At 34.2% G+C, this 18,692-nt stretch overlaps 1 protein-coding gene across 6 annotated transcripts in view; it reads left to right on the forward strand.

The window, feature by feature from the left end:
- Window positions 1-18,692, forward strand: part of BRMS1L (BRMS1 like transcriptional repressor) — a 131,626-nt gene that overhangs the window by 76,060 nt on the left and 36,874 nt on the right. For all 6 annotated transcript variants that reach the window (XM_051977975.1, XM_051977976.1, XM_051977978.1 and 3 more), the window contains 2 exons: window positions 1,491-1,618; window positions 12,889-12,968. In XM_051977975.1, the coding sequence (XP_051833935.1) occupies window positions 1,491-1,618; window positions 12,889-12,968 (208 nt within the window). The remainder of the gene's footprint in view (window positions 1-1,490; window positions 1,619-12,888; window positions 12,969-18,692) is intronic.

The raw sequence follows: 18,692 nt of genomic DNA on the forward strand, positions 1-18,692 counted from the left end.
GAATTAAGCTAACAATTCTGGAAATAAATTTGAAACTGGACTCAAAATTGTAACCAAACTGTGCATACCCATTGATCTAACAATACCAGTATTGGTACTTCCAAAGATATCATACAAAAGGAAAAAGGACATACATGTGTAAAATATATTTATAGCAGCCTTATTTTGTGCTGGCAAAATATTAGGAATTAAGGGAATGCCCATTATTTGGGAAATGACAGAAGGCTATGGTATATGAATATAATGAAATACTATTTTGCTCTAAGAAATGATGAACCAATAGATTTCAGAAAAACCTGCAAAGTCTAATAGGACTGATCCAAAATGAAATGAGCAGAACCAGGAAAACATTATACATAGAATCAGCAACATTGTGTGATGACCAACTATGAATGGCTCAGCTTTTTTCAGAAATACAGTGGTCTAAAACAAGTACAAAGGACTCTTGGAGGAAAATGGTATCCACATCCAGATAAAGAATGATGGACTCAGAGTGCAATGTCAAAGAATATTTTTTCACTTAATACTTTTTCGTGGTTTTTTTTTTTTTTTTCTCTTCTTTTGATCTGTTTCTCCTTTCACAACTGTGGCTACTATGGAAACATGTTTTATATGATAACATATATATATAACCTGTATCAAATTGTGTACCATTTTAGAAGGAAGGAGAGAGGGAGAAAAATGATACTGAGTTAATTGAATAGAACCAGGAGAACATTGTGCATAAAACAGCAAGATTGTGTGATGATCAGCCATGATAGATTTAGCTCTTCTCAGCCAAACAGTGATCTAAAATAATTTCAATAGACTTGTAATGGAAAATGCGATCCATATCTAGAGAAAGAAATTTTGGAAGCTGAATGTAGATCAAAGCATGCTATTTTTTACTTTTTTTGTTGTTTTTTCTTTCTCATGGTTTTTCCCTTTGGTTCTGACGTTTCTTGTACAACATGCCTAATAGGGAAATGTGTTTAAAATGATTGTACATGTAATAACGTATTTCAGGTTGTTTGCTGTCTTGGGGAGGGAAAAAAGGAAGTGAAAAAAATTTGGAACTCAAAATCTTATAGAAATGAATATTGATAATTATGTGTAATTGGAAAAAATAAAATATTATTAAGTGGGAGAAAATAGAATAAATTGTTTTCTATGGAGAAAAAACTGAATGCTAAAAACTGTCTTGACATATAATTGAAAAAAAGCATTTTTTAAAAATGAGGAAAAAAACTGCTTTAATTTTTTTAAGGGAGCCAAAGAATAATTATTTTAATTATATTCAAAAAAATATAAATTTGGTAGTGAATAATATATATCCATGAAAGCAAGTTAAAATAACTGAGTTTCACTTTTAAGGTGAAGTTAAAGTAAATAAATTTGATTGGTTAAATGTATATTAGATTGGATATAGAGGATACAGAAACTGAATAGTTTTGTTGAACTAATATTGTTCTTTTTTATTAATATGTTTAATATTTTTTGCTTATGTTAAGGCTTTATAAAGAACGATTAAGTCAAGTGGATGCAAAGCTACAAGAAGTAATATCTGGAAAGGCACCAGAATATTTGGAACCACTGGCAACTTTGCAAGAAAATATGCAAATCCGAACAAAGGTAGCAGGTAGGGATATGAAAATTTCATTTCCATTTAATTTTCACTTAAAGGATATTTATAAAATAAATCTATTTTGAATGCATCTTTATTTTGACCACAACATCATGTCTCCCTAACTGATTCTCTATTTCAATCATCACATCAACTAGCTGAAGTCTCTCACCTCAGGCTTCCTATACCATTTTTTCCAAATGCTCCATATTATCCTTGCTAATGATATCTCATATTTTACTTGGAAAATCAAGGCTATTCTCTGTGAGCTCCCTCTTCTCTTCTTACCTCACAACTTCTTGATATAATCCTTTACCTTTCTCCTGTATTACACCCTGTGATGAAGATCTAGCCCTCTTCACCAAAACTAGCCCCTCCATATGTACTCCTCTGTCCTTTCCAGGAGATTGCCTTCACTAACATTCCCTCCTGATTATCTTTAATTTTTCTCCATCTCCTTGTTTCTTCCCTGCTGCCTACTCACCTGTCCAATTTTCTCCTATTCTGAAAAAGCCCTTCTTTGATGTGACCATTCCTGCAACCTGTTGTCCAATGTCTCTCCTCTTTTCCTTAGCCAGATTTTGCTAAATTATTCTCTATGTTCTTTCCACTTCTTGTTCTCTCATTCTATTCTAAACCCTCTGCAATCTACCTTTTAACATCAGTCAGCTGAAACTGCTCTTCTCAGTCAGCAATTTCTTCCCAATTTAATGGCTTTCTCTTAATCAGGAAACATATATTAAGCCTATGTTTTGTGCTGTGCTAAGTATTGGGGATAAAAAGACAAAAATAACAAGTGTTTATACTCTCAGGTTAACATTCCATCAATCCTTTCTCTTCGTGACTTCTTTGTGTTGACCACACTCTACTTCTAGATGGTCTTACTTCCTTGGATTTTCATGACATTTATTTTTCTTGATTCTTCTCTTGCCTTTTTAACTTCCTCTCTGTCTCTTCCTGAGTCATCTATGTCATATTTCCTGACTGAAGATATACCTCAGTGACTGTCCTAAATAATTTTCTTTTTTCTTTTTGTACTTTCTTACTTGTTGACCTTACAGACTTTTAGGGGTTTAGTTATTTTTGCAGATGACTTCTAAGTCTCTTTACCTAATCCTGATCTCTTTCCTCAGTTAGTCTTGCATCATCAGGAACAATTGTTGAATCTTTTGAACTGGATATCTTATAGATTTATTAAACTTAATATGTTTAAAACCAGAATTCACTAGTTTTCTCCTCAAACATTCTCCTATTTCAAACTAACCTTTCGGAAACCTGGATTCGCAATGTTGGTGTCATACCTGACTCTTCAATCTTCTTCACATATGCAAACAGTGGCCAACTCTTATTATTTCTATATCTACAATATTTCTTGAATCTATCATGTTGCTTTCATTCACACTGCCAACCACCCCAGTTAAGTAACTTGTCACCAAGACTATTGCAATAATTTCCTAATTGATCTCTCTGTCTCACATTTCTTTCTACTTATAATCCATCCTCAATGCTGTTGCAAAGGTGAGCTTTGAAAAGTAGAAGTCTGATCATGTCATCATCTATTCAGTTAACACCACTGACTCCCTATCACCCTCAGAACTAAATATAAACTCTGCTGTTTGGCATTTAAAGCCTTTTTAACTTGCTCTGTTTTGCTTTTCTACTTTTATTCAGCACTTTACACTGGTTTACCCTCATGCTTGAAATTATCCTTCTGCATCCTTGCTTTTCCCTTCCCTCTTCTCCCCATTTTAGAATCCCTGGTTTCCTTTAAGACTCAACTCAGATGCCATCTTCTACATGAAACCCTTCTAAATCCCCCCAGCTGCTAGCACTTTATCTCCCTAAGATAAACTTTTCTTTATACACAGGGACTGTCTCAGTTTTGTTTTTGCATCCCTAGCCCCTGACACAGTATCTAAAACTCATTTCTCAGTAAATGCTTTATTAACTGATAAATACAGTCAGTACATTAATTAGGATCCTGTTTTAAAGCTAATCATTTATTCAAGTAATTTTCTTGTTTTGCTCAATCATTTATGCCAATACGTAAATGACACTTTTTTTGATTTTTAACAAATATATTTAAATTTCAGATTTATATTTATTATAAGATCCAGTCTCAGTCAGTATTTTAACTGACATTGACTTTAAAGTTTACAAACTGTTCTATATACATTTGTGAAGGTGGGTACTAATTATTCTCATTACAGATAAGAAGTTAAGCCTAGAAGTAAGATTTGCTATAGTCTCACAACTACTAAGCACTGGAGGCAAGATTTGAACTTAGATTCTTCTTAGTCCAAGCATATTTTTTCATAAGTTTTTTCAGTTCTATCTCCACAACATCTCTGCCCTCTTTCACCTTTCCAAGCACAAGTCTGACCATGTCGTTGCACTTTTCAGTAAATTTCAGTTGTTCCCTATTAAATACAAATTTTTTTGTTTTGTTTTTATGGTTTTTACAACTTGGCTCTAGTTTATCTTAAAGTTTATTATATATTCTACCCCTTGACTCATTATGGTCCTCCAAAACTAGTCTTGATCTCTTCCTCCCAACATTCCAGTTTCCCATATTTTTGCACAGACTTTCCCCCTACATGCTTCAAATATATTTTGTTGTGACTTCCGGCCAAGATGGCGGAGAGGAGGCGCACAGCTGCGTAAGCTCCGTGTTTTCTCTCAGAATCCATTTCATTACAAGCCTCTGAATTAATGCTTGACTGAAAAAAAACCCCACAAATAGTTACCAAGAGAAGACATCTTGAAATCCACCAGGAAAGGTCTGTTTTTGCTCGAGGGCGGGGACGGTTTTAGATTGGGCACAGGCTGAAGGCAGGTAGCGGCAGCAAGAGCCCGGCAGGCAGCTCACAGCCAAGCAGACCAGAGGGGGGTGGGGTCTCTGCATCTCTGAGGGGAGAGCTTTGCTACAGGATTGGATACTTTACCCTGGCAGCAAGCCAACAGGCAAGCAGAGAAGCTAAAAACACAAGGGGTGAAGAATACAACCTGGAACAGCTGGCATCTCTCAGGACCTGGCCACCCCTCCCCCACAGTATCTCAGCATGATCTCAGAGTCTCAGAGCGCAGGCGCAGCACAGTCCTGCTAGTGCCTCGCTGCTGTCCCCCGAAGTCTATAGAGGAAGCTCGGTAACACCACCCAGCCCCTCTCCCCAAAAAAGCAGATTCCACGTGGGGCTTTTTTCTTTTTTTTCTTTGCTAGTTTGTCTTTGATTCTTCTCTGACAAAATGAGCAAAATATTGAAAAGGACCTTAACCAATGACAGGTTCTATATGGATAGAGAGCACACTCTAAACCCTGAGGAGACTAAAAACAGACTGTCTCCAGGTGAATCCCCAAAGGAGGAGAGCATCTGTTCCTCAGCACAGATGAATCTCATAGAAGAAATTAGAAAGGCTCTCACAAGAGAGCTAGAAGAAAAATGGGAAAAGGAGAGGGAGGCTCGGCAAGAGAGCTTGGAAAAGTCATCCCATTCATTGAAAGGCAGAGTGGATAAAGAAATAAAATCCTTGAAAAATAGGATTAGTGAACTGGAAACAGAAAATAGCTCTCTAAAAAACAAAATTGGCGAAATGGAAAAAAATTCCATAGAACAAAAGAACTCAATTGGACAATTAGAAAAAGATATAAAAAAGGTGAGCGAAGAAAATATTTCATTAAAAATCAGAATCGAACAAATGGAATTGAATGACTTGAGGCGACAACAAGAATCAGTCAAGCAAAACCAAAAAAATCAAACAATGGAAAAAAATGTGAAATATGTTCTTGGGAAAACAACAGACCTTGGAAAATAGATCCAGGAGAGACAATCTGAGAATTATTGGACTCCCAGAAAAGTATGATGAAAAAAAGAGCCTGGACACTATTTTCCAGGAAATTATCAAAGAGAACTGCCCGGAAGTCATAGAAACAGAAGGTAAAATAGACATTGAAAGAATTCATCGATCACCTACTGAAAGAGATTCAAAAATCAAAACACCAAGAAATATAGTGGCCAAATGCCAGAACCCTCAGATGAAGGAAAAAATATTGCAAGTGGCTAGAACCCAATTCAAATATAGAGGAGCCACAATAAGGATTACCCAGGATCTAGCAGCATCCACATTAAAAGATCAAAGGGCCTGGAATATGGTATTTTGAAAGGATAAGGAACCTGGTATGCAACCAAAAATAACTTACCCAGCCAGACTGAGCGTCTTTTTCCAGGGAAGAAGATGGTCATTCAATGAAATAAGGAATTTCACCTATTTTTGATGAAAAAACCAGAACTTAACAAAAAGTTTGATCTACAAATATAGAAGTCAAGAGAAATCTAAAAAGGTAAAGATTAATCTTGGGAACTATATTTCTGTTATAAAGATGTATTAAGAATACATGTATACCTTGTTCTAGAAAGTAGATGTGGAAAGGACATTGTACCAGAAAAAGGGTAAAGTGGGGGTAGTACATCTCAGGAAGAGACAAAGGAAACCTATTATATCTAAGAGAAAGAATGGAGAGGGATGAATATAGTGGGTATCTTACTGCCTTCAGAATTGGCTTTAAGAGAAAAATTTTAGGCATATTCAATTTATGGTGAAACTTCTCCCACCTCATTGAAAAGTAAGAAGGGAAAAGTGAAAAGGGAAGGAATAAGCTAAGTGGAAGGGAATATGAAAACTGGGAGGGAAAGGGGTAAGATGAGGGAGGAACTCTAAAGCGGGGGGAGAGATACTAAAAAGGGAGGGCTGTGAGAAGCAAGTGGTGCTCACAAGCTTAATACTGGGAAGGGGGGTAAGGGGAAAAGAAGGGAGAAAAGCATAAACAGGGGTTAACAAGATGGCAAGTAATACAGAATTGGTCATTTTAACCATAAATGTGAACAGGGTAAACTCCCCCATAAAGAGGAAGCGATTAGCAGAATGGATTAAAAGCCAGAATCCTACAATATGTTGTTTATAGGAAACACACCTGAAGCAGGGAGATACATGTAGGTTAAAGGTAAAAGGTTGGAGCAAAATCTATTATGCTTCAGGTGAAGTCAAAAAAGCAGGGCTAGCCATCCTGATCTCAGATCAAGCTAAAGCAAAAATTGATCTAATTAAAAGAGATAAGGAAGGGCACTATATCTTGCTAAAGGGTGGCATGGATAATGAAGCAATATCAATATTAAACATATATGCACCAAGTGGTGGTGTAGCATCTAAATTGTTAAAAGAGAAATTAATACAGCTGCAAGAAGAAATAGACAGCAAAACTATAATAGTGGGAGATCTCAACCTTGCACTCTCAGAATTAGATAAATGAAACCACAAAATAAATAAGAAAGAAGTCAAAGAGGTAAATAGAATACTAGAAAAATTAGATATGATAGATCTCTGGAGAAAATGTAATGGAGACAGAAGGGAGTACACTTTCTTTTCAGCAGTTCATGGAACCTATACAAAAATTGACGATATATTAGGACATAAAAACCTCAAACTCAAATGCAGTAAGGCAGAAATAGTAAATGCATCCTTTTCAGATCACGATGCAATGAAAATTACATTCAACAAAAAGCCAGGGGAAAGTAGACCAAAAAATAATTGGAAACTAAATAATCTCATACTAAAGAATGATTGGGTGAAATAGCATATCATAGACGTAATTAATAAGAAAACAATAATAATGAGACATCATACTAAAATGTATGGGATGCAGCCAAAACGGTAATAAGGGGAAATTTCATATCTCTAGAGGCCTATTTGCATAAAATAAAGAAAGAGAAGGTCAATGAATTACAACTAAAAATGCTAGAAAAGGAACAAATTAAAAACCCCCAGTCAAACACTAAACTTGAAATTCTAAAAATAAAAGGAGAGATCAATAAAATTGAAAGTAAAAAAACTATTGAATTAATTAACAAAACTAAGAGTTGGTTCTATGAAAAAACCAACAAAATAGACAAACCCTTAGAAAATGTGATTAAAAAAAGGAAAGAGGAAAATCAAATTGTTAGTCTTAAAAATGAAAAGGGAGAACTCGCCACTAACGAAGAGGAAATTAGAGCAATAATTAGGAGTTACTTTGCCCAACTTTATGCCAATAAATTCGACAACTTAAATGAAATAGAAGAATACCTCCAAAAATATAGCTTGCCCAAACTAACAGAGGAAGAAGTAAATATCCTAAACAGTCCCATCTCAGAAAAAGAAATAGAACAAACTATCAACCAACTCCCTAAGAAAAAGTCCCCAGGACCAGATGAATTTACATGTGAATTCTACCAAACATTTAAAGAACAATTAGCTCCAATGCTAAATAAACTATTTGAAAAAATAGGGTTTGAAGGAGTCCTACCAAATTCCTTTTATGACACAGACATGGTACTGATACCTAAACCAGGTAGGTTGAAAAACAGAAAAAGAAAATTATAGACCAATCTCCCTAATGAATATTGATGCTAAAATCTTAAATAAAATATTAGCCAAAAAATTACAGAAAATCATCCCCAGGATAATACACTATGACCAAGTAGGATTTATACCAGGAATGCAGGGCTGGTTCAATATTAGGAAAACTATTAGCATAATTGACTATATCAATAACCAAACAAACAAAAACCATATGATCATCTCAATAGATGCAGAAAAAGCATTTGATAAAATCCAACATCCATTCCTAATAAAAACACTTGAGAGCATAGGAATAAATGGACTTTTCCTTAAAATAGTCAGGAACATATATTTAAAACCATCAGTAAGCATCATATGCAATGGGGAAAAATGGAACCTTTCCAAGTAAGATCTGGAGTGAAACAAGGTTGCCCACTATCACCATTATTATTCAATATTGTATTAGAAACACTAGCCTCTGCAATAAGAGTCGAGAAAGAGATTAAAGGAAGTAGAGCAGGCAATGAGGAAACCAAACTATCACTCTTTGCAGATGATATGATGGTATACCTAGAGAACCCCAGAGATTCTACTAAAAGCTATTAGAAATAATTCTTAATTTTAGCAAAGTAGCAGGATACAAAATAAATCCCCATAAATCCTCAGCATTTTTATACATCACCAACAAAATCCAACAGCAAGAGATACAAAGAGAAATTCCATTCAAAATAACTGTTGATAGCATAAAATATTTGGGACTCCATCTACCAAAGGAAAGTCAGGAATTATATGAGCAAAATTACAAAAAACTTTCCACACAAATAAAGTCATACTTAAATAATTCGAAAAATGTTAAGTGCTCTTGGATAGGCTGAGCGAATATAATAAAGATGACAATACTTCCTAAACTAATCTATTTATTTAGTGCTATACCAATCAGACTTCCAAGAAAATATTTTAGTGATCTAGAAAAAATAACAACAAAATTCATATGAAACAATAAAAGGTCGAGAATCTCAAGGGAATTAATGGAAAAAAAATCAAATGAAGGTGGCCTAACTGTACCTGATCTAAAATTATATTATAAAGCAGCAGTCACCAAAACCATTTGGTATTAGCTAAGAAATAAGATTAGTTGATCAGTGGAAAAGGATAGGTTCACAAGACAGAATAGTAAACTATAGCAATCTAGTGTTTTGATAAACCCATAGATCCTAACTTTTGGGATAAGAATTCATTATTTGATAAAAACTGCTGGGATAACTGGAAATTAGTATGGCAGAAATTAGGCATGGACCCATACTTAACACCATATACCAAGATAAGATCAAAATAGGTCCATGACCTAGGCATAAAGAACGAGATTATAAATAAATTAGAGGAACTTAGGATAGTTTATCTCTCAGACTTGTGGAGGAGAAAGAAATTTGTGACCAAAGATGAACTAGAGACTATTACTGATCACAAAATAGAAAATTTTGATTATATCAAATTAAAAAGCCTTTGTACAAACAAAACGAATGCAAACAAGATTAGAAGGGAAACAACAAACTGGGAAAACATCTTCACAGTTAAAGGTTCTGATAAAGGCCTCATTTCCAAAATATATAGAGAACTGACTCAAATTTATAAAAAATCAAGCCATTCTCCAATTGATAAATGGTCAAAGGATATGAACAGACAATTTTCAGATGATGAAATTGAAAGTATTACCACTCATCTCTTCGATAAAGAGAGGTAATTCAGTTTCAATTGATCAAAGATGGGCAGAAGCAGCTACACCCAACGAAAGAACACTGGGAGATGAATATAAACTGCTTGCATTTTTGTTTTTCTTCCTGGATTATTTATACCTTCTGAATTCAATTCTCCCTGTGCAACAAGAAAACTGCTCGGTTCTGCACACGTATATTGTATCCAGGATATACTGTAACCTATTCAACATGTAAAGGATTGCTTGCCATCTGGGGGAGGGGGTGGAGAGAGAGAGAAGGGAAAAATTGGAATAAGTGAATGCAAGGGATAATGTTGTAAAAAATTATCCTGGCATGAGTTCTATCAATAAAAAGTTATTAAAAAAAAAAGAAACTATTACCACTCATATGAAAGAGTGTTCCAAATGCCTATTGATCAGAGAAATGCAAATTGAGACAACTCTGAGATACCACTACACACCTGTCAGACTGGCTAAGATGACAGGATATAATAATGATGAATGTTGGAGGGGATGTGGGAAAACTGGGACACTGATGCATTGTTGGTGGAGTTGTGAATGAATCCAACCATTCTGGAGAGCAATCTGGAATTATACCTAAAAAGTTATCAAACTGCGCATACCCTTTGATCCAGCGCTGTTACTTCTAGGCTTATATCCCAAAGAAATACTAAAGAAGAGAAAGGGACCTGTATGTGCCAAAATGTTTGTGGTAGCCCTGTTTGTAGTGACTACAAACTGGAAATTGAATGGATGCCCATCAATTAGAGAATGGCTCGGTAAATTGTGGTATATGAATGTTATGTAATATTATTATTCTATATGAAATGACCAGCCAGATGAATATAGAGAGGCTTGGAGAGACTTACATGAACTGATGCTAAGTGAAATGAGCAGAACCAGGAAATTATACACTTCAACAACGTTATTGTATGAGGATGTATTCTGATGGAAGTGGATTTCTTTGACAAAGAGACCTAACTCAGTTTCAAATGATAAATGATGGACAGAAGCAGCTACATCCAAAGAAAGAACACTGGGAAATGAATGTGAACTATTTGCATTTTTTTTTCTTCCCGGGTTATTTTTACTTTCTGAATCCAATTCTTCCTGTGCAACAAGAGAACTGTTTGGTTCTGCAAACATATATTGTATCTAGGATATACTGCAACATATCTAACATATATACGACTGCTTGTCATCTAGGGGAGGGGGTGGAGGGAGGGAGGAGAAAAATCGGAACAGAAGCGAGTGCAAGGGATAATGTTGTAAAAAAAATTACCCTGGCATGGATTCTGTCAATATAAAGTTATTATAAAATAAAATAAAATATTAAAAAAAAAAAAAGAAATACTAAAGAAGCGAAAGGGACCTGTATGTACCAAAATGTTTTTGGCAACCCTGTTTGTAGTGGCTACAAACTGGAAATTGAATGCATGCCCCTCAATTGGAGAATGGTTGGGTAAATTGTGGTATATGAATATTATGGAATATTATTGTTCTGTAAGAAATGACCAGCAGGATTAATAAAGAGAGGCTTGGAGAGACTTACATGAACTGATGGTAAGTGAAATGGGCAGAACCAAGAGATCATTATATACTTCAACAACGATACTGTATGAAGATGTATTCTAATGGAAGTGGATTTTTTTGACAAAGATACTTAACTCAGTTTCAATTGATCAGTGATGGACAGAAGCAGCTATACCCAAAGAAAGAACACTGGGAAATGAATGTCAATTATTTGCATTTTTGTTTTTCTTCCCAGGTTATTTTTACCTTCTGAATCCAAGTCTCCCTGTGCAACAAGAGAACTGTTTGGTTCTGCATACATGTATTGTATCTAGGATATACTGCAACATATCTAACATAAATAGGACTGCTTGCCATCTAGGGGAAGGGGTGGAGGGAGGGAGGGGAAAAATTGGAACAGAAGTGAGTGCAAGGGATAATGTTGTAAAAAATTACCCTGGCATGGATTCTGTCAATAAAAAGTTATTATAAAATTTAAAAAAAAATCTAAAAAAACCCCCCAAAACCAAATATATTTTGTTCTCATCTTTTATGATTAATGTCCTGGTTTCTCTGAAAGCTCAGCTCAAAAGCCACCTTTTACAAGAGACCCTTTCTTTTATATACTTTTATTTAGGATATCCTAAAAATCTTAATGCAGTTTTAAATTATTGTAGCTTCCCTCTGTATTGGTTTACTTGTACAGACTGTAAATTCCTTAAGGGCAGTAAGGTTTTTTGTTTTTGTCTTTGTATTTCCATTGTTTGTCCATTTCCACTATTCCCATAGTGTTTGTCAGTAAGTAAATGCTTAATACATTCTTATTAATTAATTGATTGTTATACCATAAACTTATAATCAGAGCACTTTGATTATAGCATTTCCTATAGGACTTTAAGGAAAGAGATGATTGCTTTTCTGAAATTTTAGGATTTCTAAGTTGGAAGGGACTTCTGAAGCTATTTGGTCCAAGCCTTACCCAAACAATAGTGTTTCCTAAAACTGTCATCCATAATATCTCTGATAAATGGTTACTCATCCTTCACTTGCAGACATTGAATCAAGGGGAACACACTATCTCTTGAGGCTCTCCAGGTACAGCACTTTATGCTTATTTTCATTAAATTATATATTTTTAGATTTGGTTCCTCAGTCTAAGTCTGTCACAACATTTTTGATCTTGATTTTGTTATCCATTATAATGTTTTGTAATTTTGTTTTTAAACAAAATTGGAAACAAGGCAGAATCTTCAAAGTATACTATTTCATGTAGATTGTGAACATTTTACAAAGAAAGCATTTGTAATCACTGATCCTAAACTGCATGATTTCAAGAAGAAGAGAACAAGTCCATATAGTACACAACAAAACTAAAATATCAGGGTTGTACCTTCAAAACTGACCTTCTTGCTTTCTGGGTTCTATGTACTTCACTTTCAGTCAGCTCATATTTCAGGTTTCTCTGTACTTGTCTTTTTCATAATTATATAATATTATACATAATATTATCTATGTGCCTATGTGTTTATTTTTAGTATTTGCTATTTTTTTCAGTGGAAAAGAAAATCATCTATCAAATTCTTCCAAGTTTATTCTTGTGTACATTTCTGAAAGCAAGAATCTTTTAGGGAAATGAGCTCAAAATAAGATTATGCTTAATAACCATAGAACTTTTGTTTGATTATAGGAATCTATAGAGAACTCTGCTTAGAATCTGTAAAGAACAAATATGAATGTGAAATCCAAGCTTCTCGCCAGCACTGTGAGGTAATGGAAATTTATTTAATGTTAAGCTACTTTTATCAAGCCTAACCTTATTCATTGATTTTGAAAGTCTATGAAACAAATTTTGGAGAACTTTGATGACTTGCTTTTGTATCATTATATAATAGAACTGTAAAAAGTTGGGGGAATGAAGTTTTAAAAGTAAGGACTGTAGAAACAAGTTAATCATAATTTTAGAATTTCTTTGGCAATGCATTCAATCATTCATTATCATTGAAAATCTTAAATTTCTGTGAAAATTGAGTCATAAAATTCTTATTTAGAGCACAGAGTATATTGAACTTCCTCACATTTACCTTTTCTTTGGCTCTGTATGTGTGGTCATCATAATTTAATTGTTTGATTATATAATATATTACATACCTCTTAGCCTGTTATTTTGTCCTGTTATATCCAGTTATTTTCACTTAATTTGGTACTTGGTTCACTCCTATAGGAGTCTTCACATTGATAACAAGACAGGAATGCTTTCTGACATCCTATATAAATTTTATCCATTTTAAATTCTTCTTAGGGAAATTCCCAAGCTTGTATGGGTACCATCAGAGTACAAAAGTTTTTCAAAATTTATCAAACCTTGTTCTTATTATACAAATAGACCATTCCATTTTAGAAAGACTCATCTGATATCTTTTATACCTTTCTCTTACACATTTTGCCTTAATATGTTGTAACTTTGTAAGTACAAGTCTAGTTAAATATGGGGAGGTTCTATATGCAATCATCTGTGTACTAAACATTTGATAAGAATTCTTTTGTCATCATAATCCATAAAGCAAAGAAAATCTTACCTACTGAATGAATATATTTCCATTTGTCTTTGAGTGACCTTCAACTTTAATCTTATGAAGATTTTGCTAGCCTGTGACTCCTAGTCATATAATATTGCTAGAAAAGTTTTGATATCAAGAAGACGAGCCTTTGTTTTTAAGGAGAAGTACACATTCATTAAAAGTAATGAAAAGTTTCTCACAGACAATCCAGCCCAATTACATGTTATATCCAGATCTTTTCCCATTTAAAGTGACCAGGGAATATATCCTGTTGGACAGGCTCCAAAAATTGCACATACAATTGTGTATCAGAGTTTCAAAAATAAATAAATGAATAAAAAAGCACTTGTTAAACACTTGCTGTGTGCTAGGCACTGTGCTTAGTAAGCACTGGGGATAAAATAGGAAAAGAAAGACAATGCTCATAAAAAAGGTAACATTATAGAAAGAATGGAAGTTCAGAGGGATCTTTTAGATTTGGAAGTCTTTGGGATTATGGATAGAACTCTGTTGCAATGTTCTGACATTATCCTTATGGAAATGGTAATGGGAATGTGATTAAGTTCCCAAAGGTAGAAATGGAAAAAGGGGTGGGGCAGAGAAAAGTGAGTGGGATAAACACTTTGACCTGAAAATGGTCTGAGAGCATCATGAAGGAAATAGATCTGTGCTAGTTTATATAGAACTCTCATAAATCATAGTACAGTCTGCCATGTTATAAGTAGCATGGATGTATGGGGAACATTTCTAATATATATGATAATATATGATATATATAACATATAACATATGATAACAAAAATAGATACCATTGGCAAACATACATCTTCTTATTTCATACCTGTATTAATATTTGTGATCAGAGGGGTATTGAGAAAACTTTTTTTTTTGTCTTTTAAAAAATCTTGCATGATTTTAACATATACATAAGAGATACTTTGGGAGAAAGCCTGAAATTCAGATAGTGTTTTGTCCTATGGAATCAAATTCTTTTAGGCAGTAAACAAATACATCCTTGATTTTTAAACTTATATATGGAATCCTCCCCTTTTCATTTCTTTTTCCTTTTTTTCATAGTAATATACAAAAATAATTTTCTTAGCTTATATTTTATTCAAATAACTTAGAAGTTATCACTTTTATAGCAACATAAAAACTTAAATACACACAAAGGATGCAAATATATTTATTGATAAAATACCTTATAATTTTCATATTTATGGAATTACAAAAGTAATAACCATAAATAGTCAAACCAAGTCAATAAACATTTATTAAACATCTTCTGTGTGCCACATACTATGTTAAATGTTGAGCTGATAATCTTACTATGATGTGTGGATTTATTCTCTCTGCAGTTTCTTAAAATGGGGCATTGATTATATTTTTATTCATAATTATTTCATAATAGCTACTATAGAGCATTTTTAAAATAACAGCTACATCACAGAGACATTTTTGGCAGAAATAAAATGCTACAAATATAAAATCATTTTTATTAAAGCACTTACTTCAGTATACTATTAAAATATACAATCACAGTGGTTTATTAACTATATTTGTTCAGTTAGGGTAAAATCACAGTGTCATATCTGTCCATAAAACAAACTTTTTTGTTCATATATCCCATCAATTAAAACAATTGAATCTAAATCCCTATGTATAGCTTTCTTATTTATAATTTATAGGCCACCAGATTAATTATTTTGTATATTTAAAATCTTATCCACATATGAAAAAATGAAATTATGAAATAGTATTTGATCCTGGTGTCTAGAGGGAACCACTATAGTTTTGAGCAGGAGAGTGATATATGACTCATGTTATAGGAAAATCACTCTGTCAGCAATGTGGAGATATATTGCAAAGAAGAGATACTTGAGGCAAGGAGCCAAATTAGGAAGTTATTTGAACATAGATAGCTATGTAAACGTGCAAGATATTGTGGAGATAAAATTGGAAAGATTTGCAGATATATAGGAGAAAGAAGAGTAAAGAATTGAAGATAATATTGAAGCTGTGAACTTGGTGATTAAAACTCTTGTGGCTTGCCTGATAATAGGGAAATTGAAAGGTAATACTATTGGGGGTAGAGATAAAAAGATTTGCAATACCATTCTACCTATCTTGTATAATTAATTTATTCTCTCACCCAAAATGATAAGCTTAAGGATGAGACTTTTACTCATTAAACTTGCTTCTGCAGAGTTTGCCAGGAGTATGTTTATTGTGATAATCCAGATGATCCAGAGAACTAGGAGTATGCTGAAGTCCTGAGAAAGGAAAATTTTTTCAGCAGCAATTGAAGTGGCTCCAATGGTGGTTTATATTATATATTATAGGCCTATTGATATCCCTCCAAAAGGTAAATAAATTAAATAAACAGATTTCCAAAGGATATTTAACCTGTTGAGTGAAATGTCTTACTAAGAAGACTCTAGAAGAACACCTCTTCAGCCTGTAAATATCCTCTCATTGCCAAGTGGAAGAATGCAGTCGTCAAGGACAACATGGCTAACTCATATCTAAAATCTTATGGAGAAGAAGTTTAAGTCGATCCTGGGAATGTAACTTCCAGTCCTTTCCCTTCCTACCTCCAAATTACATTACCCTTCTTTGTATGACCATTGAAAAGTTACTTAGCCTTTTGGACTTCAGTTTTTACATATGTAAAATGAACAGATTGTACTGTTTGATTATGTCATTTTAACTTCTAAATCTGTGAATCTTTATTGTAGAGATAAGTCAAAATACAAGGTTATATTTCCCTTCTTTAAGGTTGCAAAGATCTTACTAAAAAAGACACCAATATAGAAGATGAAGAATAGCTTTCTAAAAGGTACCTGACGTGAACTTCAAAGAAAGAGAAGGTTGACGGAGCCAAAATTGAGGGAAAAGTTAGATTATTAAAGAATAGTATGAATTAAGTCTGAGTAATAAATTGGATTAACATTATGGTATTCCTTAAAGATTAAGCTGAGAAAGTTGTATTTATCTAGAAGGCACTGAAGATTCTTGAGTTGGAGAGTAATTTGATCCAGTCTGTGGTTTGGAAATATAATCTTAGGAGCTCTAAACAGAATAGACTGGGAATAAGAAGACCAATTCAAAGGGCACGATTATAATCTAGATGAATCTTTTATCTGAATTTTCAGTCACTTAAGAAACATTTATTAAGTACTTACTGTGTACCACTTGCTATACTAAGCACTTTGTGTTCAAAGAAAATAAAGTCTGTGCTCTTGAATAGCTTATATTCTAATTGGGAGACATTCTATGTAAACAACTAACTACAAAAAAAGGTAAATACTGAGTAGATGGAAAATAATCACAGGGAGGAAGGTTACTTTTAGCATATATGATTTGACCTGATACTTAAAGAAAGTGTTGGAGAAATTAAGAAGTTAAGATGAGGAAGGAGCGTTTCAAGCATGGGGTCCAGTCCCACCAGTACAAAGGCACTGAGTGAGCTAAGTGCAGGTGAATGTATGAGGAACCCCAGTGTAGCTGGGGTTATCCAGTAAATGTGGATACAGCGAAAGGATAAGACTGGAAAAGCAGGAAAAGGCCCAATTATAGCGTTTACATTCTAAAGAAAGACCTTCATATGTGATCTTAAAGGTAAAGAAATTAAAGGTAAAAATGTTAAAGGGGACCACAGGAGTTGTTTTTGTTTGTTTGTTTGTTTTTAAGGGGATAAAAATAATAGATCTGCTTTCTAGAAAAATCACTGATAGCTGAGGGAAAATTAATGTCCTTTGTGGACATTTTCTCCTTGTCTGAGTTGGTGTTTTGCCTTCTCTGTCACCATAGTTGCTTTCACTGAAAGAACTTAAGGTAGGGACATCAATTAAAACACTGTTGCAAGTCTTAGTAAGATGTTATGAGAACTTGAACCAGCCTGGTGTCTATATGAGTGAATATAAAAAGATATATGGGGTAGATGTAGTAATTTGGAAATAACAAAATTTGGCAATTTAAAATTTGATATTTGGTAAAATTTGATATTTGTTAGATATGTGGGATAAATGAAAGTGAAGGTAATTGGGGTAATGGTGACATATTCAACAGTAATAGGGAATGTTAAATCCAGGCTAGCTCCCTGGAGGCCTCAAGATCAGTCAGAATAACTAAAAGTCCTTGGTCTTTAGGAGAAGAAGTGAGAGAAGCAGGCAGGCAAACTGCCACAGGCTCACTAAAGATGTATCCTTAATTCTTAAGTCCAAAGTCACCAGCTTCTCTCCTCCTCATCCTGCCGCAAAGTGAATCTCTAGCCTCTGTCCCTCTGCCCTCTCTAATCCTTGCCTATGATTATCTTAGCATCAAACATTGAGCCGGCATTAACTGTGAGAAGAGCCATTTATCCAAACATATACAAATAAAGTCCTTGTCTCATATCAAATAGGTAATTAGCCCTAAGTGCTTGGTTGTCTGATTCAAGCACACCTTTTTCAGAATTTCAGCCCTTTACATCTCCTGCTTTCTTTTGTTTTAGAATACAGGTAGTCACACCATCCCTGACTTCTCAGGGAAGTGATCACACCCTCCCTAACTTCTCAGGAAGGGAGATAAAAGCACTAAAAAGGAGATGATCATGGCCTCCCTGACTTCTTAGGAAGAGAGATGGAAAAACACCAAAGGGAAGTGGGGAGTCAAGCCAGATATTGTTAGCAGATTTCTGGGCTGAAGGATCTTACTAGAAAACAGGTATGCACAAACCCATCAGCATGGGAGGTATTACACAAGCACATAGCAATAACACACAGGCTATCAGTGTTGACTTTCTCCACAGCCGGTGCAGGCTCATTGTGGTGTAACAAACAGGAATTGTACATGCAAGTAGTGATATAACAAACAACATGAATCAACATGGTATTATAAAAGATTTCCAGAAGTCCTGGAAGGAGGATAGGTAAACAACAATCACACCTGC

The sequence above is a fragment of the Antechinus flavipes genome, chromosome 2 (genome assembly GCF_016432865.1).
Source record: "Antechinus flavipes isolate AdamAnt ecotype Samford, QLD, Australia chromosome 2, AdamAnt_v2, whole genome shotgun sequence".
Taxonomy (NCBI): Eukaryota; Metazoa; Chordata; class Mammalia; order Dasyuromorphia; family Dasyuridae; genus Antechinus; species Antechinus flavipes.